This window comes from Notolabrus celidotus, chromosome 11 (genome assembly GCF_009762535.1).
Source record: "Notolabrus celidotus isolate fNotCel1 chromosome 11, fNotCel1.pri, whole genome shotgun sequence".
Classification (NCBI taxonomy): Eukaryota; Metazoa; Chordata; class Actinopteri; order Labriformes; family Labridae; genus Notolabrus; species Notolabrus celidotus.
The window spans coordinates 24504095-24530988 of record NC_048282.1 but is presented as its reverse complement, the minus strand read 5'-3'; the positions used below and the strand labels follow the sequence as shown (position 1 = coordinate 24530988).

At 40.3% G+C, this 26894-nt stretch overlaps 1 protein-coding gene across 1 annotated transcript; it reads left to right on the top strand.

Moving 5' to 3' along the window:
* The first annotated feature begins 1825 nt into the window (after positions 1-1825).
* Positions 1826-26894, top strand: dnah12 (dynein, axonemal, heavy chain 12). Its single transcript, XM_034696077.1, has 74 exons — positions 1826-1934; positions 2063-2293; positions 3315-3402; positions 3578-3604; positions 3699-3888; positions 4144-4213; positions 4302-4460; positions 4576-4771; positions 5030-5218; positions 5327-5477; positions 5567-5658; positions 5760-5938; positions 6035-6170; positions 6276-6401; positions 6492-6626; positions 8432-8625; positions 8703-8946; positions 9036-9221; positions 9320-9520; positions 9657-9851; positions 9938-10059; positions 10144-10279; positions 10362-10508; positions 10644-10763; positions 11392-11548; positions 11637-11809; positions 11915-12067; positions 12158-12397; positions 12683-12928; positions 13035-13154; positions 13275-13384; positions 13530-13713; positions 14545-14685; positions 14778-14861; positions 15064-15252; positions 15345-15464; positions 15625-15813; positions 15890-16041; positions 16184-16322; positions 16439-16605; positions 16714-16969; positions 17081-17377; positions 17558-17736; positions 17905-18097; positions 18211-18372; positions 18470-18664; positions 18839-18972; positions 19051-19213; positions 19297-19377; positions 19456-19632; positions 19743-19874; positions 19968-20057; positions 20145-20285; positions 20387-20628; positions 20709-20856; positions 20961-21106; positions 21249-21463; positions 21553-21745; positions 21834-22026; positions 22135-22307; positions 22393-22533; positions 22636-22794; positions 22881-23176; positions 23259-23512; positions 23601-23741; positions 23849-23986; positions 24065-24298; positions 24403-24591; positions 25238-25341; positions 25442-25646; positions 25748-25885; positions 25997-26088; positions 26187-26254; positions 26432-26894. Exons 2-74 carry the CDS (start codon positions 2079-2081, stop codon positions 26623-26625), a joined length of 11925 nt encoding a protein of 3974 aa, XP_034551968.1. The 5' UTR covers positions 1826-1934; positions 2063-2078; the 3' UTR covers positions 26626-26894.

Genomic DNA, 26894 nt, shown 5'->3' with positions numbered 1-26894 from the left:
CCTCAAGACCTACCTGTTCCAAAAAGCATACAACACATGACCTCTCCCCCTGCCCCACCTCTGTCCCTGTTTTGTTTTATTTCTATGTTTTAGTTTTAGTTTTACCTTATGTAAAGCGACCTTGAGTACTTAGAAGCTATATAAATTATATGAATTATTATTATTATTATTATTATTATTATTATTATTATTATTATTATTGTTGTTGTTAAATTCCCTCAGTAGACCTGTACGTGTTGATATATCTAGATCAAGTATACTGGTAGATTGCACTGCACAGATTTATTTCAAACATTATCTAAAAGTATTGTTTTTCGTGTCATTAACTAAAAACTTGAATAATTTATTATTATTAATAATAATAATAAAAATAATAATAATAATAATAATAATAATAATAATAATAATAATAATAATTTGGAAGAAAGCAGAGGCTCCACCTGTCAAAGTATGGTTAGAATAAATGGTAAAACTCTCTCATATGGAGAGAATTCGGCTCTCACTTCCAAACAATCTAGGGCAGTATGGCAAGACTTGGGTTCCCCTTCTTCAATATATTGAATATTGGAAAAAAAAAAAAACTAAACTAATTACGACATAACATAAATTACCTCCTTTGGAGTGGCAGGAAGTACAGTCCTGACAGGGTGGGTGGGTATGGTGGAGGTGGGGAGGGGTGGGTGGTTTTAAGTATTATTTTTTCCTTTATGTTGTTGTTGTTGTTTTTCTTTTAGTGTCACTCACTACATCTGTTGACTTGTATGTTTGTTTGTTAGTTTTGTTTTTCTTCATTTAATTGAAAAGGAGGAAAATATCTGTAACATTGAATGTTTTATTATTGCTACCTCAATAAAAAAACATTTAAACACAATAATAATAATAATAATAATAATAATAATAATAATAATAATAATAATAATAATAATAATAAAGTTTATTTATAAAGCACTTATCAAAACAGACGTTACAAAGTGCTTTACATCATAAAAACCCACAATAAAGAGAACAAAGCATGGGGGTGGAGGGAGTATATGGGCTGACAAGACAATTTAAGAGGAACAGCTGAATAAAAGAGTAAAAGAGAAACTACTAAAAGCAATTAAAACAATAAAACAAATTAAAATCAGTAAAACAAATAAAACAATGAGTAAATAAAAGAAAACCATGAATATAAAGAGTAGATTATAAATACATGTAATATCGTTGATAAAGCAATATAACAGGAGGGCTTTTCGATAAAAAATATGTTTTCAGCTGTGATTAAAAGAAGATACTGATGCAGCTTGCCTGAGATCCTTAGGCAGGTCGTTCCACAGTCGTGGAGCCTGCACAGCAAATAAGCTGCTGAAGGAAGAAAGCAAACTATCCATAAATTACAAAATTACACTTAACTTTTAAAAATTGTGGATAGATTGAAATGCCATGTCCTTCATAACCTTCACAGACATGTCATCATTATGATCATTCTTTTTAGACAAGGTTCTAAAATTTGTGTAACAAACATGTTTGTTCTTCTACAATTAATAATTGGCCCTTTTATTTCTAATAAGAACATTATAGAGAAAAGGGTTTCATTTTGAAAACAAAAGCAAAAAAAAAATCTACTTATAAACTATGTTTAATACCAGTTAACAACTTCCCCCTTCTTGATTAGAATACTTTAAAATGACTGCTTTATTATCTTGTATTCCCTCTTTCCTGTCTTTCCTGGTTTGATATTTTTCAGATGTTTCACTACGGACAAAGAACCTGAGCTTATCGGCAACAGGTAATAAAAACAAGCCCCGCCCCCAACAATTACTATCGTTTACTGTTTCCACGGTTACGACGCTCATAACTTCAGACTCAATGTTCCTCCGGATGTTAAGTTTCCGTAATTTACTTTAGATATAAACATACTTACCACACCGGGAATATATTGAATGAAGGAAAGGGTACGCTTGCTGTTATTGTTGTTGTTGTTTTCGAGCAGAATTATTGACTATGGTGACTTTGCCTAGCGTTGCAATACATTAACTCTGACTTATCTCTAGTTGGTTTTTTTTACATCTGATTCTTTTAGTGGCCTGTTGACGGAGATGGCCACCTCTCCAGGAGTTTTGAAAGCAGAAAAGGTGAAGGGCATGTCGAGGTTTCCAGTACTGCCCCCGATTGAAGGCACACAGGAGCAGCAGGATGATGTTGCAAAGGCAACTGCAGCACGGGCGGAGATAGCACAAAGGATAAGTGATCAGAAGAAAGTGCTGCGGTACAGAAGGAGTAAAGTGCAAGAAGAACAACTCCAGCAGATATTGTACGTTTTTAGCTTAGCTATGGCAGCTACTTAATCAGAATTTTAGCAATAACCAGTGGTGGAAAAAGTACACAGCTTCATTACTTAAGTCAAAGTATAGATACTCCAGGTCAAATATTACTCCAATACAAGTGAAAGTTGCTCTGTCAAATTATTACTTGAGTTAAAGTACTGAAGTAGGCCTACTTGCTTTTAAAAATACTGAAGTCAAGAATATATAGGAGTACATTCTGTTACATCATGTTTATTTAGAAACCATTACTTGAAATCTCTAAAAACTAGACCATGGAATAAAAACAGCAACTAAGTTACTCCAATTCCAGACAACTTAGTTTGAAATGTTCATCTGGAATGAAACAAACGTTACATAGCTCAAAACGCTTTCTCAGGTTGGACAGTGAATGTTTGTATGTTTGGGCAGAGTGGGAAACAGGAAGAACATTTCAAACGATACGTATCATTCTTCATTTCAAAACCCTCTAACACGAGCTGAAGATATGACCATGGGTGCTCAGGTGTAGAATTATAGCCATCATTGCCACCTCTAAATTAACTGCCTGATCTGGGTGAAATCTGCTCTGTGTTTGCCCCACGTTCAACCATGGAGACGCACGATATACAGGTACGGCTAAACAACTGAGACAAACAGAAATACACAAACACATTGTTCTGTCTTAGGGATCAGATTTCAGAAAAGAGAAGGAAATTCATCAGCTGACTTCAAAGCAAAAGTAGTGAGTAACTAGAGCACTGATAGAAATGTAGTGGAGTAAAAGGTACAATAATTGTCTTCTAAATATAGTGGAGTAAAAGTAATAAGTATCCCCAAAAAATAATACTCAACTAAAGAACAGATATTCCAAAAATGTACTTAAGTCCAGTACTCAAGTAAATGTATCTGTTACTGTCCACCACTGGCAATAACTACGAGTGTGAGAGAAGTATCCCAGCATTTAAGGGAGTAAATTATTATGTAGACCATCAGGGCTTTGAGATGAGTTTGTTCAATTAACTATTACAGGGTGTCGAGAGCTATGGAAGCCTACAGACAGAGCAAAGAGAGGGGGGCAGTACGCAGCCTGTCACCAGAGCCACAGCTGCCATCTTCTGTATGTCCATCTACACACACACACACACACACACACACACACACACACACACACACACACACACACACACACACACACACACACACACACAAACACACAAACACACACATACATTTTACATACAAACCTACAAAATACAGCTGCATGGTGACATATTTCAATAATTGTTTTTCAGATGCTCAGTGAAGAGAGGAAGCGCAGTGTAAGTTACCTTTTTGGTTTGAATCTCACCTCTTCAGAAATGAATCATCATGTGAATGTATGCTGTGCTTGAGTTACTTCAATCCCAATTGCAGATGAACTACATGTTCCTGAAGTGCTGTGTAGAGAGCAGCCCATTGGCTCCAATCCAGCAACACTGGTTAGACGGCATAGTTGCCCGAGTCCCTCAAAAACTTCGAGAGAACCCTGAGACCCAAAAACTGTTACAAGAGCTCTGCAAAGAAGTCAGCGACAACTTCCACAGTGTGATCGTCAGGCATACAGGTACATGCAGGGGTGTCGGACTGGGGGGAAAAAAGTATTTTGTATTAAAGGCACTCTGTAATGTTTGAGGAGCCCTCAGAGCTAAACAATGAGTGGCCACCAATGCAATAGGGGCCCTCAGAGAATGCTTTTGAACAGGGCTCATATTTTTGTGCAACGCCCCTGTTTGGATGTATCTGTGTTTGCAGAGTATGTAGAGAACTCATGTGTCATATCACTCCCCCCCCCCCCCCCCCCCCCCCCCCCCCCATTCAGTGAACACAGTATTGAAGAATCCACAGAAAGAAGGATCCAACTCTGAAAAACATACAACCACCCAAACAAGGTGAGTGTCTGTCTTATGAAAGTTTGAAAAAAATTGGGATTTGTTTTTTTTAATGCTGTTTCCTAAAATACATCACCATCTTTTACAGAATTCTTGATTTCCCCCAACATTGGCATCATAGCTTTATCAAAAGCCGCAAGCTTATGCAAAAACATCTGCACATTCTTCATCCCTTAATGCCAACTCTCCTCAATATTGGCTACATGACATTTTCTACACTGATCCTGGTTGACTTTTCTGAATGTCGGTAAGGACTGAAAACACACATGCATGGAACTACAAAATTAAAATGCCCAGCCATAGCATTTCACATGATGATTGAAGGTTCTCTTTTGATATATTGTTGACTTGTATTGGTTCAGAGCTTCAGGACCTGTAGACTGTAAGAGCCTTCAGAACAAAATGGTTTTGCAGTGTAAGAGGACAGAGGATCGTATCATGAATACATGGTTTCCTAAAGTCATCAGCTTGTTAACAAATAAGGAAACACTGAAGAGCATCAAAGAGGAGAAACATGACTCCTTCTTCAGATGTGCCTCAACCCTCATCTCAAATCAGGTGAGATTTTGTTGAACTGAGCTTGATCTTGGCTTTGGCTAGAGGAGAGGAGAGTCAGAATGATCAACTGTTTACATATAGGTTCTTTCTGTCATTATCAAAACAAAAATGAATACAAAAGTGTTTTGTCACTAAATGCAAAGCCTGCCAGAGAGTCTGATCTGGAAATATAAAATGTATGAAAATCATAGCAGTCAGCTTGCATGTTCCTTGAAAGCATTTTTGAGTCATAACAGTTTGTCTCCTGTAAATTCCCAGTTGAAATCCATGCTTCATCGAAGTGTGGAGGAGTTTGTCAGCCTTTTTGATCCAAACAATGGCCACCGCCTGCCCATCTTTCGAATGGCTTTGACATTTGATGATGAAAAGATGGAAATTTATCCCACCTTACACGATCTGAAAGCTTCTGTCTTTGAGATTCTCAAAGCCATCACGCATACACTGCAGGTACGTTTGTGTGTAACAATGATTTCAAAGAAAAAGGCTACATTATTGTTTGATTTTAATCTAAACTGTATTAATGATATTTTTAACATTTTTGACTGTGACCCACAGAAAGTGCAGACGGTCCAGTCATGGCTACAAGGATCATCTTCATTTGTGGACGCTAAGGTTGCTGATCACATCCTCGCATGGGCAAAGGCCACTTTGAAGACAGCTGTTTGCAAGAATCTAGAAGAACCTGACAAATATCTCAAGAACTACGGTGATGCATCTCAGAATCAAGTTATTTCTTATGACCGCCCCATGACTTTGACTGCATTTCTTACTGACTTTTTCTGCTCTATTTTGCAGTTGATAAGTATGACTGGTTAGTCAACGGAACTGCACATGCTAGAGTGAAGAAGTTCATGAAGGAAGAGCACTCTTTTGAAGAGTACACCAAAGTAAGAAACAGGTTCATTTTTTTTCATATGTTTTATAAGTACTCTGACATTTTTCCAGTTTTCTGGTGACTGTCAAAGTGTGATGTTGCTTCTTTTTAAAGCAAGTGGAGGAGTTTCGTGCTCTGTCAAAGGAGATTATCAGCCTCCCAGCCAAAGCCCACTTCACAATGGTCCATCTGGACTGTGAAGAGCTGAAGCAGGGCCTGGCCGGCAAAGCCAAAAACTATGTTGAAATACTTCTAAAGAAACTCATCACCAACCACCGTGAGAAGAATCTACAGTGAGTCACTTCTGGTAACATCGTTTTAAAAAGCTTCCTGTTGGTGTTCAAAATGTTCAGATTTTTCTCACAGTTTCTTTTTGTGTCTGTTCGAAGGATCTGCTCAGAATTTGAAACCCTCCAAGAGAACGCTCTGAAAATACCAGAGACTACAGAGGCCATGAGTCAGCTCATTAATTACATTAATTTGAATAAGACAAAGGGTATTGAAGAGCTTAATGAGAAAATAAAGGTGAATGACCTAATTATTGCTTCTACTTGTATCAAACACCAGTCTATTTTTAAGTGAGTAATCGTACATCAGGCCTAACCTAATTTATTACACATGTCTCAACAGGAAAGCTACTGCAGATTAATCTACCTCCTGGATGTCTACATCATTGATGCACAGGATGAGGAAATTAATTCTGCTGTCTTTCTCTGGCCACGGAAAATCCTTGAAGTCTTTGAGCTCAGTGATGAGGTACCACTCCTGTCTCTGATGGCGACATTATGTCATTGTTGTTTTTTATGGATGACCTGACTCTGTCTGGACGGTTTGGTCCTTTTCCAGGTGCTGAAGAAAGCCAAGCAGAAAGGCGAAAAGGAGTTGATTGCCAGAAGAGAGAGATTAATCTCACTGCTGGAAAAGTTGGGACGTAGGACTGAGGAGTTTCCATGTTGCTCTGAGCTGGAAATGATGCAGCAGGTACAGAGTTATTGGCACTTTCAGATACCATTCAAGTAATAGTTATGTCATTGTGGGTATTTTATATGCTTTCTGACTGAATATTATATTATAGAGTGAGCCTACATGCATTATACAGTGAGCCTACATGCATACATATTTAACAAAATATGCCTAGCAACATGATTTATTCTCAAAGACATTACTGCCCCTGACCAAGACATTCTATAGTCTGTCATATAAGCCCCCATAACATTTTATTTTGGCACTCCTGGACATAACATGTCAGAAAGTGAGCTTTAGGTAGGTGGAGCTTCTTACAATTTTTGAGGAAAGGCATGGCAAGTTTATTTATAAAGCACTATTCATACAAAGAGCAATTCAAAGTGCTTTACAGAGTTAAAAACAAAAAACAGAACAGTAACAATCAACAAAAACACTCAGCAAACACTTCAAACATTTAAATTTTATATGCGGCCAGTTATGTTTGATCTACACTCACTCTCTCTCTTTCTCCCTCTCTCTCTCTCTCTCTCTCTCTCTCACACACACTCTCTTTCTCTCTCTCTCTCTCTCACACACACACACACACTCTTTCTCTCTCTCTCTCTCTCTCTCTCTCTCTCTCTCACTCTGTACTTATGTAACTTAACGTACATAGTAAATAGTGTTGGGTCTTATTATTTATTTAAATTAGGAGGGATTATTATAAATAATCAGCCCCTTAGCTGCTCTGAAGTCTGTAACTTGCAGAGTCTTACTGTCCCGCTGGACACAGAATCACAACTGATCTTTTCTTAACTGAAATAATCCTTTAATCGTTCGATTCATCTCAGAACTTCTTTCCAAGTTTTAAGACTCACACACTGAATCTGTTCCGTGTCAAGTCACAGCCGAAGCTGGCTAAGACCTCTTGACACCCCCGCAGGGTGCCCAACAGCCCAACACTTAATTGTAGATCCAATATCAACTTAATTCCATAACGCCATACCTTGTCAGAAAATATCCAATTTAAAATATGACATCAAACAAACATAAGCATTAAAACATAAAATATTTTAAAATCTAAGATCAAGAAAGAAAGAGAGTAAATTTACTCTCCAGGGTGAATGTGGTCGTTGTTTTTCGACTGTCCGCGGTGGTCTCTATCAAACTCCTCGTTCAGCTTAAACTTTATCTCTGTGGTCTTGAAAGTGGTTTCAGACTTCAATGAAATCATGTCAGAATATTCCATGAGGACAAAGGGTTGCAGTTTCCCCATTACATTCAGTATTCAGCGCTAAGCTAACTATCTGCTCATCTTTTACCTCCCTCTGCGGAAGAAAATCATTGCATTTCAGCAAAACAGAAATGTACTTTTGAACCCCTTTGTGCATCAGAACAATGTAAGCAGCAATACATAAAGCACCATGAACACAATGTTATTCTCACATTCCATCTCCATCTTCAAGAAAAAGCTAAAACTGCAACTCTTGGCAATGTATGATTCATTTACTGATCATATCAATGCACGCACTAATCTATGTATGTAACCACAATATTGGGATTGTCTGCTGTGTGTTTGCTATATGTCTGTAAGTATGTTGTTGTTGTATCTTGTCTGTTGCCACTTTATTTGTGGGAAATTGGGCCCCCTATTAAAAGCTTTAAATAGCTTCCTTGGGGTCACCCCTTTCCACACATCCAACCATTGTGAAATTGTTTACTAAACATATATATAGATGTACATCTATGATGATGTGTGTGAATAAACTAAACTAAACTCTTTTTTGGCACATTTGTTTGATCAAATGGAAAAGTAATTGTGTTCATTACTTTTTGGGCAGTATATTAGAGACGTCAAAACAGTTCAGAAACTTATCCACGAGGCTGAAGAGGACATCGCCTTCATCAACAAAGAGGAGGACTTTTACAAATGGGAGCAAACGTCTTACCCAGAAGTTCACATCATCAAAGACAGCATTGAACCATATCAGAAGCTGTTTGGACTTGTACTGAAGTGGCAGCGCACAGAGAACAGGTCTATTATTAATCTGGCACACACTGTGTTGTAATCAAACATCACATGGTAATCTGTTATAATTTTTTTGTGAATAGATGGATGGATGGTTCCTTCCAGGACCTCGATGGTGAAAGCATGGAAGGGAAGGTGGATGAGTTCTTTAGGGAGGTCTTCAAGATGCTCAAGTTCTTCCAACAGAAACAGAATAAGGCTGAGCAAGAGATGGAGAGGAAGTCTACGACACCTACGCGACGTGGTAGTGTGGACAGTCCTAGGAAGCAGGAAAGCCCATCAGTCCTGTTGTGCTCCACTGTTCTGGATCAGATCAAAGATTTCAAGGTTGTTTATGCAACTATTTAAAGGGAATTTATTACACACAGTGTTTTTTTTTTGTTGATGTTTAACCATTATGTGGAATGTATCAACAGAACCATATCCCTGTAGTGTCCATTTTGTGTAATATGGGAATCCGAGCTCGCCACTGGGACCAGATGTCAGAGATTGTAGGGTACGACCTCACCCCAGACTCTGGTACTACACTACGTAAAGTTCTCAAACAGAACCTGACATCTTACCTAGAAGAGTTTGAGTCGATCAGTGCTGCTGCTAGTAAAGTGAGAACTCCTGAAACCTTGCCTTCATTGTTTGCTAAAACTTAAAATCTTAAATCAGTGAGCTTAATACTAAACAAACACTCTACTTGTCTAAACAGGAATTTTCCCTGGAGAAGGCTATGCAAACCATGGTGCATATTTGGGATGGAGTTTCTTTCCACCATCAACCTTACAGAGAGACAGGAGTGTCCATCCTCACAGCTTTGGACGAGATCCAGACGATGCTGGATGATCAGATTGTGAAGACTCAGACTATGAGGGGCTCACCATTCATCAAACCATTTGAAAATGAGATCAAGGTGAACATCAGGCTCTAGAGAATTTATTCACCCAATTTCAATCAATAATTGAACAAGTTTTACTGAAACAGAGTAATTCTGACTCTGCCTGTACCCATCCCTGAAGACATTTTAACTGTTTGTTCTGTCACCTCAGCATTGGGAAGAGCGTCTTCTTCGAATCCAGGAAACCATCGATGAATGGTTGAAGGTGCAGGCCCAGTGGCTTTATCTGGAGCCCATTTTTTCTTCTCAGGACATCATGCAGCAGATTCCTGAAGAGGGACGACTTTTCCAAACTGTTGACAAAAACTGGAAAGAGATTATGAGGCACTGTGTTAAGGACTCAAAGGTACTCCTGAAAAAAAAAAATTAATTCTTGACAAAACATAAACTTAAAGGTGAACTGTTCTGTTAACTAGTGATTTGTGTTTGTAGATTCTGCCAGCAACCTCGCTGCCTGGTTTATTAGAGAAACTGCAAGACTCTAACAACCTCCTTGAAAGCATCATGAAAGGATTGAATGCATATCTGGAGAAGAAGCGTCTCTTTTTTCCACGGTAGCCAAATCGATTTTGTATTTCTTCCTTTTTTGATTCTATAATAATATCACAGGTAATAATATTACTATCAATATTTGCCAGGTTCTTCTTCTTGTCCAATGATGAAATGTTGGAAATCCTATCAGAGACAAAGGACCCTCTGCTAGTGCAGCCTCATCTGAAGAAATGCTTTGAGGGCATTTCCAAATTGGACTTTCTACCCAATCTGGATATCCAGGCAAGACAGTCACACACAATGTTATGGTTACATGACAGCATGGTTGATGAACTTTTAATAAATTAATTCTGTTTTTCCTCAGGCCATGTACAGCAGTGAGGGGGAGCGTGTGCAGCTGATCCAGAATATCTCCACGTCTGAAGCCAAAGGAGCAGTGGAGAAGTGGCTGGTGCAGGTGGAGGATGTGATGCTTCGAAGTGTTAGAGATGTAGTGGCCCGGTCCAGATTGGTGAGATCACTGTTTCCCTTTAATACAAACTACTTTGGTGTGTAATCACTGATGTCACCATGCTGGGTGTGTGTCATATATTCCTTTATCTGAGGCTCTTTTTGGGTGTATTTAATGGGAGATGTGTTTGTACAGGCCTATGCGGAGACTGCACGGAGCCAGTGGGTGAAGGAGTGGCCTGGGCAGGTGGTCCTCTGCACATCCCAGATTTTCTGGACCTTGGAGGTTCATGAAGCCATCAGATCAGGGCCTGATGTATGAATTATCCCCATTTAATTCGATTTTTTTTTCTAAATATGATAATAGAAAATTATTAGAACCATTTCAATTTCAATTTTAAATTCAATTTTGCTTTATTGGCATGAACAAAGACATGGTATTGCCAAAGCACATACATTCATACACATACATTACATATATATTCATAACATATTTTATTCATTACATATTATATTCATTACATATATATTAATTACATATTATATATTTTACATATTTTATACGCATAAATGAACGATTACCCATACAGCATATCTCAATGTCCTCACTTGATTCGGTATGCTCATAAAACCTTCACCTAAAATCAAATATCATGGGATGGTGCGTCCCTCAGGCTGTGACAGGCAGACACATATTTAGCAGCCAGAGGAGCTGCTGACCCTTCCCCCAGGAGAACTGACAGTTTCTCTTCTGGGGTTAATGTTGGGAACTATGTATATACAACTATTTCAAATAACATTACATTTAACAATTACTTTTAATCAATTAATAGTGCTGTAGTTAGCATATCACTTTGATTGTTCCTTTTTAAAGAGCATGACATTATAACAAAGACACTTTGTGGAAACAGTGGAAGAATAATCCAACTTCCTTTTCTGTGTAGGGTTTGAAAACCTACAATCAGCAGCTCCAGAGTCAGCTGAATGACATCGTGGAGCTTGTGAGGGGGAAACTTCCCAAACAAACAAGGATCACTTTGGGAGCGCTGGTCACAATTGATGTCCATGCCAGGGATGTGGTCATGGAGCTGACTGAGAATGGTAGCACAGAATTCTGAATGGACTGCAATACAGTAATGCTCAAATTTATGGTCACCAAATAAGATTTATAATTGTAATTTTTTAACAGGTGTGTCAAGTGAAACAGATTTCCAATGGCTTGCTCAGCTTCGTTACTACTGGAGCAATGAAAATGTTCGTGTTCGCATAATCAACTGTGACGTTAAGTACGCCTACGAGTACCTGGGGAACTCACCACGGCTGGTCATCACGCCGCTGACTGACAGATGCTACAGAACACTGGTGAAGTGTCAGACATAAGGCCTCAACACAAGACAAGTTACCTTTTGCTTTTTTATTGTAATAATAACGAGCAGATGAAGTAACGTCAAACTCCCTATTTCTCAGATTGGGGCTTTCTACCTGCACTTGGGTGGTGCGCCCGAGGGTCCAGCTGGAACGGGAAAGACTGAAACCACCAAAGATCTTGCCAAAGCTTTAGCTGTGCAGTGTGTGGTCTTCAACTGTTCTGATGGACTGGATTACCTCGCCATGGGCAAAGTAACACCAGCTGTGTTATTGTTAATTATAGTGTTATAGTTGTAATGGAAAAATATCTCTTTTAATGCACTTTGTTGCTATATCTCACAGTTTTTTAAAGGTCTGGCCTCATCTGGTGCGTGGGCATGCTTTGATGAGTTCAACCGCATTGAGCTGGAGGTGCTGTCTGTAGTGGCTCAGCAGGTTCTGTGCATCCAGAGAGCCATCGAGCTGAAACTAGAGTATTTCGACTTTGAAGGGACAATGCTCAAACTCAACCCAAACTGCTTTGTGTCCATCACAATGAACCCCGGCTATGCAGGACGCTCAGAACTCCCAGACAATCTTAAGGTCTCCACTCAGTTAAATGACATTTTATCAATCATTGTGGATCTGCACAGTCAGTTGATGTTGGCTGTTTCTTCTTCTGCATTATTGATGAAGTTAATCACTTTATTTGATCCCAGATCTTTGAATCATTCCAGTCTGCTTGCCAGCTTTGAATTATTCACTGTGATGCAATGATGGTGCTTTTACACCCACATAGTATAATGTCACATTACTGCAAGTAGTTTGTGACTGAGAAATAGTGGCAGGAGCACATGGTCATATCATTTCTTCCATTTCTCTGTGCAGGTGTTATTTCGAACAGTTGCCATGATGGTCCCAAACTACGCTCTAATCGCAGAGATCTCCCTTTATTCTTATGGCTTCCTCAATGCCAAACCTCTTTCTGTGAAGATTGTGATGACCTACAGGCTGTGCTCAGAGCAGCTGTCCTCCCAATTCCATTATGATTACGGCATGAGGGCTGTGAAAGCTGTTCTTGTGGCTGCAGGGAATCTCAAGCTCAAGTATCCTGATGAGAACGAGGACATACTGGTATTTGTGCTGAAATTAAACCATGAAATGTAGCATATTATTGCTTTTCATACTTGTGAAAAGTGTTGAACCCTTTCTGTTGTTTTCAAAATGTTATCAATTGCAGCTCCTAAGGTCCATTAAGGATGTCAATGAGCCCAAATTTCTTTCCCACGATATTCCACTGTTCAATGGAATCACCAGTGACTTGTTCCCAGGCATCTCACTTCCTGAGGCTGACTATCAGGTCAGATATGATATGACCCTCTTTCATGCCTTCATCCTGAATCTAATAATGGCTGTCTATTACAGAAATCAATTAAACAGTCCCTGTTTGAATCAATGTTTCTTCCCATATCCTCTACAGCTGTTTCTGGAGGCCGCAGACAAGTGCTGTAAAAACCACAATGTACAGCCAACACAAGTTTTCTTGGAGAAGATGATCCAGACTTATGAAATGATGATAGTCAGACATGGGTATGTTGTATATAATTAAGTTGTTACTGTACATTATATTCTGTCAAGTATATTAATATTTACTTGGCATTAAACACAAATGGGGCACGTCATGAAGTGAATATTTGAAACATCATACTGCATCAAAGTATTCCATGTCTTCCAGCTTCATGCTGGTGGGAGAACCATTTGCCGGAAAGACCAAAGTGCTACATGTTCTCGCTGATACGCTGACCCTCATGAATGAGAGAGGGTATGGAGAGGAGGAGAAGGTTATCTACAGGACATTGAACCCTAAGTCCATCACCATGGGACAGCTCTTTGGACAGTTCGACCTAGTTTCTCATGAGGTAGACCTCTTCCTTGGAGCTTCTCATTTATTTTAAATCATATAATAATAATAATAATAATAATAATAATAATAATAATAATAATAATAATAATAATAATAATAATAATTCATTTTATTTAAAAGCGCCTTCTCAACACTCAAGGTCACTTTACAGAGAGATTAAAGCACAATAAATAAAACAACACAATACAATAAATAAAAACAACAAGCAAAAGTAACACCAAGTTAAAATGAAGCAGTGGAATTAAACAGTATTGCAGTATTATATGTGTCGTGGAATTTTCATAGTCTTATGTATGTATGTATGTAAGAATGTTTAACTCTTGTATCTTTCCAGTCTAAGTGTCAGGGGCAGAGTAACTTCCTTCCAATGTCAGCCGAGGCTAATGGGTGAGAGGCGAGACAGGGTCACTGTAGTAATCAAGGCCTTTCTCCCTGCTCCTGTCTTTATCTGTATGTTTAGACTGACGTAGTGTCTCCAGACTAGAGCACTACTCTTCTTCCCAATTGTTTTGTTTCCTATTGTCCAAATATGGTTATCTAACTTTATTGTCGTCCTCGGGGATAAAGTACCAAGCCTTGGGAATTGTCTTGGAGAACTGACTTGGCATTGCACTGCACTCCCCTGCCTGTGTACTGTTATTTCTCCTTGATCAAGTTCTACATTAACTATTTCAGCGTAAGCCATCAGACTCTCCTGAGTCTTCTGTGTCCAGACTCCAGTTTATTGATAAATTCCACCACAATATGTATAAATTGCAGTGGTAGAACATAAGACAACATGAGGCACCTTCATTCTTTTTGATTTTTGTTTTTCCAAAATTTGTAGTGGACAGACGGGATTGTGGCCAACACATTTCGTGAGTTTGCATCAGCTGAAACACCAGATCGTAAATGGGTGGTGTTTGACGGCCCTGTTGATACACTATGGATTGAGAGCATGAATACAGTGCTGGATGACAACAAAAAGGTACATACTTATTCTTGTAATATAATTCTCATGTGCTCTTCATGTGTACTTCTGTTATATATATGTTGTTATGCTTTACTTTTCTTCCACAGTTGTGCCTAATGAGTGGTGAGATCATTCAAATGTCAAATCAGATGAGTTTGATTTTTGAAGCCATGGATCTATCACAGGCCTCTGTGAGTAACTGTGTGACATCAATAACTTATTTAACTTTTGCAAGATGAATGGATACCAATTTACATTACTGAGATGCCAAATAAGATGAATTACTTTCAATTAGACAATGGGAATTTACAGTACACCATGCTTTATTTAAAGGACTGAATTCAATGTTTGTTGTTTTTTTTTCTGTTTTCATGTTATGTCCTTCCACTGTAGCCCGCCACAGTCAGCCGATGTGGCATGATCTACATGGAACCATCTCAGTTAGGCTGGGAGCCCTTAGTTATCTCCTGGTTGAACACTCTCCCTGAGGCTCTTCAGAGCCCGGAGAACCGCTCTCTCCTCCTGGAGCTCTTCTACTGGCTCCTGCCACCTGCTCTCAGGATGCTGCGAAAACACTGCAGAGTAAGTGACCCCAGGGCTCAGAACCATCCAGACACAATATCTGTTATACATACACAGAAGTTTGACTTGCTGAGTAATGTTTTTGTCTGCAGGAAGTTGTTTCCACTAGCAACAGTAACAATGTGGTGTCCTTGTGTCGACTGTTTGAGATGTTGATCTCTGAGCCTGTGCAGAAAGCTCCAGGGGATAAAAATATTCGCACCTGGATCATGGTAACTGAATCATTTTTTATTTTGATTAACTGTAAAAACTATTTTACATTGACCTTGCTATGAGACATTTGCACCCTTAAGCATTAATGGATTATTTTTAAACTTGCCCTTTTCATTTGAGTTAATCATTTCCTTTCCAACACCTTCTCTTTCTTTGTAGGCAGGGTTCACCTTCTCCCTGGTCTGGTCTGTGGGTGGCAGCTGTGACGCAAACAGCAGAGAGAGATTTAGTGAATTCTTTAGAGAGACTATATCAGGAAGGGAAGTAGAACATCCTATCCCTGCCACTGTAGGGAAATGGGAGTGTCCAATGGATGATAAAGGCCTGGTGTATGACTATTTCTATGAGGTACTGAGTAATGACAACATTCACAGGTGTTTCAGGTGTTTAATCAGTTTTACTGAGGTTGTAATCTCTTTGACAGTTTAAAGGAAAAGGCAAATGGGTTCACTGGAACGATGGCATCAAAAATGTCAACCTTGGGGACAAAAACACCAAAGTGCAAGAGATCATTGTTCCCACTATAGATACGGTTCGCTACACCTACCTCATGGACCGCTGCATCAGCTATGGAGTGTTAGTATTCTACGGGGGGCACAATGGATACACAAATGCTGAACATTCATTATTGCCAGACATATTGACACCTTGTTTTACTTGACCCAGGAATTAGTAATATTTTATCTGACTGGATCGGTTCTCCTCTCTTTCTCTCTAGACCTCTGCTGTTTGTTGGTCCTACTGGCACAGGGAAGTCAGTGTATGTGAAGGAGAAGCTGATGAATAATTTGGACAAGGACCGCTATCTACCCTTCTTTTTAAACTTTTCAGCTCGAACTAGCGCCAACCAAACTCAGGTCAGCATTAAGAGAGTCTAAATGTTCCTGCATAAGAATCTGGATTGCTAGGGATGCATGATTAGATGAAGTAATTTGAAAACAAATTAAAGCACTATGTCTGTAATGTTTTCCAGAATATCATCATGTCCAGATTAGATAAGAGAAGGAAGGGTGTCTATGGTCCCCCTATGGGTAAGAAGTGTGTCATCTTTGTGGATGACATGAACATGCCTGCACTGGAGCAGTTTGGAGCACAGCCTCCCGTGGAACTCCTTCGACAGTTTATTGACCATGGAAACTGGTAAGAACCATTAAATACTAGAATAAGGAACATAATAAAAAGATGAAAGACCATGTTAACTATAGTTAAGATGCTTAAGCATGAGCCTTATCTGTTTCACTCCGGCAGGTACGACCTGAAGGACACCTCCAGGATCAGTCTTGTTGACCTCCAGCTCATCGCAGCAATGGGTCCCCCTGGTGGTGGGAGGAATGCTGTGACATCTCGCTTCTTGCGACACTTCAACATCTTTAGCATTAATGCTTTCAGTGATGACACCATGGTTCGAATCTTCTCCAGCATTGTAGCCTTCTATCTCAAAAACAATCAATTCCCACCTGAATATTTCACCATCGGCACCCAAATAGTGACCGCTACAATGGAAGTGAGTCCTCCCAAAAATACACATACAAAACTGTTCAACTTTTCAAGGATCTTCTTGGTCAACTTTTTAAGTATTTTCTTTGCTTGTATCCTCTTTATTTTATTCCTATAGGTGTATAAGAAAGCCATGGAGAACCTCCTTCCTACCCCAGCCAAGTCTCACTATACCTTCAACTTGCGGGACTTCTCACGTGTCATCCAAGGCTGCTTGCTGCTGAAGAAGGGGTCTCTGGAGAACAAGCACACGATGATTCGCCTGTTTGTCCATGAGGTCTTCCGTGTCTACTATGATCGCCTGGTGGATGACAAAGATAGAGCATGGCTCTACCAGCTGATGAAAGGCATTCTTAAAGACCATTTCAAAGAGTCCTTCGAACCAGTGTTTGATCACCTGAAACAAGGCAGTAAAGTAAGTACAGAAACAGTTATATGATTAACAACTACACTTATTCACAGTTTTTAAGTTTATAAATTACAAAAATACTGAAACATTCTTAACTGTATGTCATTGAAAATATTAAGTGTCTCTCTGAGAATGAAACTATTAAAAAAATATATGTTTAATCTAAACGTTTTCCTCCTTTCTCAGCTGGTTGAAGAAGACATGCGGAACCTTCTATTTGGGGACTACATGAATCCTGACCTGGAGGATGACGAGCGTTTGTACGCTGAGGTTCCCTCAATCGATAGCTTTGAAAATGTAGTGCAGTCGTGTCTTGAAGAATACAACCAAATGCACAAAAATCACATGAACCTCGTCATCTTTAGGTACACAACATTTTATTACAGAGACGATTTAGCTTTATGCACTGTAATAAAATGTGGAAGTATTTAGGTAATGTCCTACTCTTTAGCACAGTATGTTTATAAGCTATGTTTTGAAACCATGTCTTTGCAATTCTCTTGACTAACTAAGAACTGTTCTGCATTATAAAGGTATGTCCTTGAGCACCTGTCTCGTATCAGCCGTGTGTTGAAACAGCCGGGAGGCAATGCTCTACTTGTAGGAGTGGGGGGCAGCGGGCGCCAGTCAATCACCCGTCTGGCTACATCCATGGCCCACATGACCATGTTCCAGCCTGAGATCTCAAAGAGCTATGGCATGACTGAATGGAGAGATGACCTGAAGGTACACATTTTTTTTTTGTTTTCTTTATCCTACGTTGTGATACATTTCCTTTTTAGAATAATACTGAAAGATGTTGTCAATAAACTAACTCCCTACCTTTTCTTTAATTTCAGATGCTGCTGAAAAATGCTGGAGTAAAAGGTCAGAAAACAGTGTTCCTGATAACTGACGCTCAAATCAAAGATGAAGCTTTTCTAGAGGACGTGGACAGTGTGTTGAACACAGGGGAGGTGCCCAATCTATTTGCCATTGATGAGAAGCAGGAGATTATGGAGGTAGGCTGTCTGTATACTCTCATAGGGCAACACATTTTTTCTGTAAAAGCCATTTGTATTTATGTTTAATGTCTCTTTCTCAATCTGTTATTTTCAGACAGTGCGTCCCATCGCCCAGGCTGGTAATAAAAATTTGGAGTTGAGTCCTTTGACTCTGTTTGCCTTCTTTGTAACGCGCTGTAGACAGAACCTGCACATTGTGGTAGCCTTCAGTCCTATAGGAGACGCCTTTCGAAACCGCCTGCGCCAATTCCCATCTCTTATCAACTGCTGCACCATTGACTGGTTCCAGGTATTGAATTGGCATAAGGAGTGATATAATTATGGTTGTGGATTTTTTTTTCCCGAAAGTATCATATACGGAGAGAGAACTGACTGTTTTTCAAAAAAACATGGAAAGGTTAGCTAATGGACACTGTTATACTGACAGTCATATAAATGATGTCTCTTTTCACTGCTCTGACAGCCATGGCCTGAGGAGGCTCTTGAGCGGGTAGCCAACTCCTTCCTGGAGTCACTGGATATGAGTGAAAACGAGAGGCAGGAAGTCGTACCAATTTGCAAAACATTCCATACCTCCGCCAAACAACTCTCAAACAGGTATAACGTCTTTATCACTCGTTTATTCAAAAAGTAAAGTATTCCTATAATCCCTGAACTCTTCTGTTCTTAATGCAGATTCCTCTCTGAGTTGGGTCGTCATAATTACGTGACCCCCACGTCCTACCTGGAACTGATTGCAGCTTTCAAGTTGCTTCTCACTCAGAAAAGAGATACAGTCATGAAAGCCAAACGGAGGTACACCAACGGCCTGGATAAACTAGCCTTTGCTGAATCTCAGGTACATACAGCACCATGTTTCGTAGTTAACTTAAATGTTTAGCATACAGTTGCATGTTTAATTTAAACTGTTTTCTTCGGCAGGTTGGTGAGATGCAAAAGGAACTTGTTGATCTGCAGCCCAAACTGGAACAGGCAAAAATAGACAACACTAAAATGATGGAGGTAAAAAAATATGTTAATTTAGCCTGATCTACAGTTTATCTAAAAATACTTAGTGGAATTTAATGTGACGAATTACAGGTGATTGAAGTGGAGTCTGTGGAGGTGGAAGCTAAAAGTAAAGTTGTTCGTGTAGACGAGGAAGCAGCAACAATAAAAGCAGACGAGGCTCAGGCTCTGAAAAACGAGTGTGAAAGTGACTTGGCTGAGGCCATCCCTGCCCTGGAAGCTGCTCTCTCAGCCTTGGACACTTTGAAGGTAAAAAAAAAAAAAACTTCAACTGCATGAATTCATTCTAACAATTCAATCTACTCTGAAGATCACAGTTAATACAGTTTGGTAAGATGAGCTGCCTGTTTCTCTTTCAGCCCTCTGATGTCACAATCGTGAAGTCGATGAAGAATCCTCCCTCAGGGGTGAAGCTGGTGATGTCAGCTGTGTGTGTGATGAAGGAGATAAAGCCAGATAAGATAGCTGACCCAGCTGGGACTGGAAAAAAGGTTAGACTGCAGAAAATCATTATATCATAGTCATACTTCAAAAGATATTGCCAAAGCTCACATTACTGAAAATCCTTTTCTTTTTTTTTGAAGGTTTTGGACTACTGGGGTCCAAGCAAAAAGCTTCTTGGCGACATGAACTTTTTACGAGATCTCAGGGAATATGACAAGGACAACATTCCAGTGAGCATTGAGAAAATATGTTCTTAGTTTATTATTTAACCCTTAATTGCCTTGATTAACTCCTTTTTCCTTTTTTTTTTACTGCAGGTCCCTGTGATGCAAAAAATCCGTACTGAGTACATGACTAATCCTGACTTTGACCCCAGTATAGTGGCAAAGGCCTCCTCTGCAGCTGAGGGCCTGTGCAAGTGGATCAAAGCAATGGAGGTGTATGACAGAGTGGCAAAGGTGCAGTGATTTCTCTCAGTTTTTTTCTCAACATGTCATAATAAACCATGTGTGAATGCTTCCACTTATTCTTTGATCACTACACCTACTTTTGGCTTTAGGTTGTGGGTCCCAAAAAAGCTAACCTCGCAGAAGCCCAAGAGTCCCTGGCTGATACCATGGCCCTGCTGGACCAGAAGAGAGGGGAACTGAAAGAGGTGGAGGACCGTTTAGCTGCCCTCCAGAAAACTTTTGAGGAAAAGACAGAGGAGAAAGCCCAGCTGGAGTTGCAGGTTGATTTGTGTGCAAGGAAGTTGGAGAGAGCAGAGAAACTTATTGGTGGTCTCGGTGGAGAAAAGACCAGGTCAGAATGAAGCATTCAAATGTTCTGTTACATTTTCTTTAAATACAGCAGTTATTGATTGAATAAGTGTTGGTCTTTAGATGGTCTAAGGCAGCAGATGATCTACAGAACACATACGACAACCTGACCGGGGATGCTCTCATCTCTGCGGGGGTCATCGCTTACCTCGGGGCCTTCACTGCTGGCTTCAGGCAGGACTGCACCAAGACATGGACCAAACTCTGCCAAGTAACATTCCTCCAGTTCTTTAACTCTTTTACCATCACTTTAACGTAATTCAGACATATTTAACTGCTTGCTTCCTTCCTATTACCCTCTCTTCAAATCTTTAGTCTAAGAATATTCCATCATCGGATGAATTCGCTCTCAGTAAGACCCTGGGAGACCCCATTAAGATCAGAGCTTGGAACATTGCTGGCCTTCCCAGTGACTCTTTCTCTGTGGACAATGGTGTCATTGTTAGTAATTCACGGAGGTGGTGAGTTTCTTAATAGTGAAATGTTCTGAAGTGAACTCTTTCTCTGCTTACTTGAGAAACATTTGACAAAAATAAACGGTTTCTGGTCAAATATGAAAATATACTTAGATCAGTCTCAGCCTCCGTATTTGTTTCCTTCTAGGCCCTTGATGATTGATCCTCAGGGTCAGGCGAACAAGTGGGTGAAGAATTCAGAGAAAGACAACAACCTGAGTGTGATCAAGCTGACTGATGGGGACTATATGAGGACTTTGGAAAACTGCATTCAGTTTGGAACCCCCTTGCTACTGGAGAATGTAGGAGAGGAGCTGGACCCCTCACTGGAACCGCTGCTGCTCAAACAAATCTTCAAACAAGGTGCCCTGAGTGCAGTAATACTGTTTGGCTTTTCATATTTTAATTTAAAAAAGAAGCAGAAATTCAAAGTGATGATTTGTTTCACCTAGGCGGAGTGGATTGCATCAGGCTTGGAGAGAGTGTGATTGAGTACTCTAGTGATTTCCGTTTCTACATCACCACTAAGCTGAGGAACCCACACTATTTACCAGAACTGGCCACCAAGGTGTCTCTACTGAACTTCATGATCACTCCAGAGGGGCTGGAAGACCAGCTGCTGGGGATAGTGGTTGCTAAGGAGAGGTAGTGCTCACAAACTGTCCATGTTAGTATACCATTGATATATTCTGATCACTTCTTTGGAGCATATTTCTGTTTATTTTCTCAACAGGCCAGAGCTGGAGGAGGAGAGAAATGCACTAATCCTGCAGTCGGCTGCTAATAAAAGGCAGCTTAAGGAAATTGAGGACAAGATCCTGGAGACACTGCAGTCGTCTGAGGGGAATATCCTAGAGGATGAGAGCGCCATTCAGATTCTAGACTCTGCAAAGATCATGTCAAATGAGATCACTAAGAAACAGCAGGTGTGGATGATGCACAGAGCACTACCTATTGTTCTTTGGAGAAAATGAGACCAGCTTTAAGCCATGTGATATTTGGTGATATAACTTTATTTGTTGCATATTTTGCAGATTGCAGAGAAGACAGAAATCAAGATAGCAGAGTCTAGAGAAGGTTATAGATCCATAGCCAAGCACTCCTCCATCCTGTTCTTCAGCATCGCTGATCTGACCAACATTGACCCAATGTACCAGTACTCTCTCAGCTGGTTTGTCAACCTCTACATTAACTCAATTCAGGACAGGTGAGTGATGCACATGACGACTATTCTGCTTTTCTGAAATTCTTGAAGTTCTGAAGCTGTCTTTGTTTTATTTTCCATCCATCAGTAACAAGTCAAAGATCCTCGAGCGGAGACTTCGATACCTGATTGATCACTTCACCTATAACCTATATTGTAATGTCTGTCGCTCTCTATTTGAGAGGGACAAACTCCTCTTTTCGTTCCTCCTCTGCTGCAATCTACTCCTGTAAGTGCTGGTATTGGTAGAATTGGTATTAGCTCTGACAGTATGCTCACATGTAGTTAACTATGTCAAACTTTTGTTTCCATTTATTTTATGTCAATCTAGAGCAAAAAAGGAGATTGATTACTCCGACTTCATGTTCCTACTGACCGGAGGAGTGGGTCTGCAGAACACTATTCCCAACCCAGAGCCCAGCTGGCTGCAGGACAAGAGCTGGGATGAGATCTGTAGAGCGAGTGATCTTCCTGGCTTACAAGGAATAAAGTAAAAAGCATTACCAATCACAAACTCTCTCAACAAGACATTCCTTTTGTCTAATGGACTGAATCATACTTTATTTTATTCCCCAGAGAGGCTTTCATTAAAAGCCCCGGAGACTTCAAGCCCATTTATGACAGCAAAGAGCCGTGCAACACTCCTCTACCCACTCCCTGGTGTGATCGACTTAATGAGCTGCAGAAGATGATCATCGTTCGCTGTCTCAGGCCGGATAAGATAGTGCCAGCTGTGACTAAATACGTGACTGGCAAACTGGGCAAGAAATTTGTCCAGCCACCCCCCTTTGACCTGAGTAAGAGCTACTTGGATTCCAACTCTACCATCCCTCTTGTGTTTGTGCTGTCTCCAGGAGCGGATCCCATGGCAAGTAAGTCCTACAGCACCGATGATTGACTGTCAAAGATGTAACCCTTGAGGATCATCAGAAGAATAACAATATCCCCCCACAGGCTTACTGAAGTTTGCCAGTGACAAGAACATGGGTGGTGCCAAGTTTCAGTCCATCTCTCTGGGGCAGGGCCAGGGGCCCATTGCTGCCAAAATGATATCCACAGCCATGCAGGACGGGACGTGGGTGTGTTTGCAGAACTGTCACCTGGCTGTTTCCTGGATGTCCACCCTGGAGAAAATCTGTGAGGACTTCAGTCCAGCGACCTGCCATCCTGACTTCCGCCTTTGGCTCACAAGTTACCCTTCAGCCAAAGTAAGGTTTATGCATATTCTTCAGGATATGTGCATTCATTATGATTATAACTATGATTATGAACCTAAAAACATTCTTCTGATGTTAGTTTCCAGTGACCATCCTGCAGAATGGAGTGAAAATGACAAATGAGCCTCCCACTGGACTCCGCCTGAACTTGCTACAATCTTATCTGTCAGATCCTGTTTCCGACCCAAACTTCTTCAATAACTGCTCTGACAAAGAGCTGGTGAGTTGAGTCTAATTCACATTCTGTATCACCTAAAATTTCAAGTTAATCCTCTAATATGTTTGTAATAAATGGGACCTTCTATGACCCTTAAATGTCTCCTTTAGATTTGGGAGAAGCTCCTGTATGGCCTGTGTTTCTTTCATGCTCTAGTTCAGGAGAGGAAGAAGTTTGGTCCTCTTGGCTGGAACATTCCCTATGGCTTCAATGAATCTGACCTACGTATCAGCATCAGGCAGCTGCAGGTATTTGAACAGTGTCTAGCAAGTCAAGTTTTTGAAACCTAAAGAATCTTAAATCCATTTATGTTTCCCCCTCTGTAGCTGTTTGTGAATGAATATGAGGAGGTGCCCTTTGAGGCCATAACTTACCTGACCGGAGAGTGTAACTATGGGGGCCGAGTGACCGATGACTGGGACAGGCGGCTCTTGATGACGATCTTAGCTGACTTCTACAACAAGGACATCATCGAGAAACCTCGCTACCCTTTCTCACCAAGCGGCGAGTACCACGCCCCTCCCAAATCTAACTATGACGACTACATCGAATTCATCAAGGTATAAGCCACCTATGACATCAGAAACAGATAGCATACATTAATATTTTTGTTGTTTTCATTTTAATGTAATCACCTACAATTGAGTGTCTTATTGTGTTGTAGGAGCTTCCATTCAGCCAGCATCCAGAGGTGTTTGGGATGCATGAAAATGTGGACATTTCGAAGGATCTCCAGCAGACGAAGCTGTTGTTCGATTCCCTGCTGCTCACTCAGGGTGGAGGAGCTAAGGGAGGGGGTAGCTCTGGAACTGACAACACGCTGTACGACATAGCAAATGACATCCTCGCTAAGGTGCAAGCTGACCACATATTTTTCCATTCAGCCATGGTACTATTAAGGCTCTAGGGATAGTTACTTGTTGGTCAACCACAGAAGTTCAGACTTAATTTTTTTTTTTTAAATGCAAGGGATTGTCCTGGAGGTTTTATGACATACATGGTCCCAAGAGAAGGAATAGTGATTTTGGTGACTCCAGATTTGCTACTCCTTTTGGGAAATCTCATCATCTACACACAAAGACGACTTTTTCTTTAGCTCTTAGCATGACTTTTTCATTCATTACTGTCAGTGAAATGTTCAAACAACTCTTTGGATTCGCCTTAAAATTTTGATTTTGGTGCTTTCATCGATTCAAAATCGCATGTACCAATACACTCATGATCAAACACTTACAAATCTTGTGATACCCTCATGCTAACATGCTAATAGGCCAAACCAAGATAATAACATTTAGCAGGTTTATTAAATAGCATTGGATTCATCCAGACTATGCACTGAGCGAGCTCTAAAGTGAGTCAAGGAGCTTGTGCTTGTGAGTCTCCCATGCTGTCTGACTTGAGTCACTAAAATGTATTCTTCAGATTGGGTTGAATTTTTGTGTCCTACACTTGTCCTGTGTTGTATATTTTTAACCAACAGACTATCTAATTTCCTTCAGATTCCAGCTGATTTTGACACAGAAGCAGCTTTGTTGAAGTACCCGGTGCTCTATGAAGAGAGCATGAACACTGTTCTCGTCCAAGAGATGGAGCGCTACAACACGTAAAAACAAACAGACCAGTTCAGAACTTTGATACACACATAAAAACATCATCACCAGTATCATTATGTTTTACCTGCTTCTCTCTTTTGTTTCACTCAGGCTGTGCAGCACCATCCGTTTGAGTCTACAGAACCTGCTGAAGGCTATCAAAGGCTTGGTGGTGATGGATGCAGAGCTGGAGGCAGTTGCAGGCAATTTGATAGTGGGAAAGGTCCCAGAGAAGTGGGCCAAGCGCTCTTACCCAAGCCTGAAGCCTTTGGGCAGCTACATCACAGACTTTCTGTCAAGGCTCAAGTTTTTGCAGGTGAGACTGCTTAAGAAAAATACTATTTACAAAAACAGGAGTTATAACTATGATTACATGGAACTTTGTGTTTGTTTGTCCATGTCCTTGTGTGTTTGTAGGATTGGTACGATGCCAGTAAACCCAGCGTGTTCTGGCTGTCTGGCTTCTTCTTCACCCAGGCCTTCCTGACGGGGGCTATGCAGAATTTTGCCCGAAAATACCGCATCCCCATCGACCTGCTAGGTTTTGATTATGAGGTTGAAAGACACACTTTGTAATCTCTCTATCTCTACACCAAATATACTCTCATAGCCCTCGGTGCATACTTATCTTTGTTTTTGTTTTTGTTTTTATGATTGCACTTAAAGGTTCTCCCTATTGATGAGTCAGAAACATCCCCTGAGGATGGTGTTTACGTAATTGGATTGTTCCTGGATGGAGCTCGATGGGACAAAGAGAGGTAGGAGTTCACAGCAGGGTTATTTGCAGAAAAAAATATGGATCATTATAACAAGGATGTTTCTTAAAGATTGACTTTTATTGTCACCCTATTGTCAGTGGATTTCTGGCTGAGCAGCACCCAAAAGTTCTGTTTGACTTAATGCCCATCATGTGGATAAAACCCAGTAAGTACCATGGTCCCTCATACACTACCTAATATTTGACAATCCAAATGCAAATAATTCATATTTTCACATGTCTGTTTTACCCATTGCTGTCAGAATAAGTATTTTTCCTGTATTCTTTCCTGACTACACGCTTACTATTTTCCTTGTTTCCTTGCTTCCTTCTCTACCCTCCAGCTCAAAAGAAGAACGTCGATCAGCCTCAGAACCAATTTGTCTGCCCTCTCTATAAGACGACTGAGAGGAAGGGGACCCTCTCTACAACAGGCCACTCCACCAACTTTGTCATTTCCATGATTTTGCCCACCAGCAGGCACCCTCAGCACTGGATCAAGCGTGGGGTGGCCATGCTTTGCCAGCTGGATGATTAAATTCACACAACAAACCTCAACTGTGTCAGATGAAATACTTAAATGCTTTTGTGATGCTCTGTTCATTCAGGATGTTAAACTAAACAAAAAAAAATCTGTTTTAGACCAACTGTATTCTGTGTTTAAAACTCTGTATGGAACCTATTTTGTTGAAGCTTACAGTAAAAGTAGCTGGGTAAAGTGGGCCTTGAGGTAATTCCAAAAATAAAGCAAAAGAGAAAATGTTCACTTAACTAGCTTCCTTACATTAAACAAACCTTAGAAGCATA

Bases quoted from the DNA above. Each gene is read 5' to 3' on its own strand.
- dnah12 (XM_034696077.1), top strand. From the start codon at position 2,079: ATGGCCACCTCTCCAGGAGTTTTGAAAGCAGAAAAGGTGAAGGGCATG. The intron at 6,627-8,431 runs GTACAGAGTTAT...CTTTTTGGGCAG, and splicing joins AGCTGGAAATGATGCAGCAG to TATATTAGAGACGTCAAAAC. The intron at 22,308-22,392 runs GTGAGTGATGCA...TCCATCCATCAG, and splicing joins ATTAACTCAATTCAGGACAG to TAACAAGTCAAAGATCCTCG.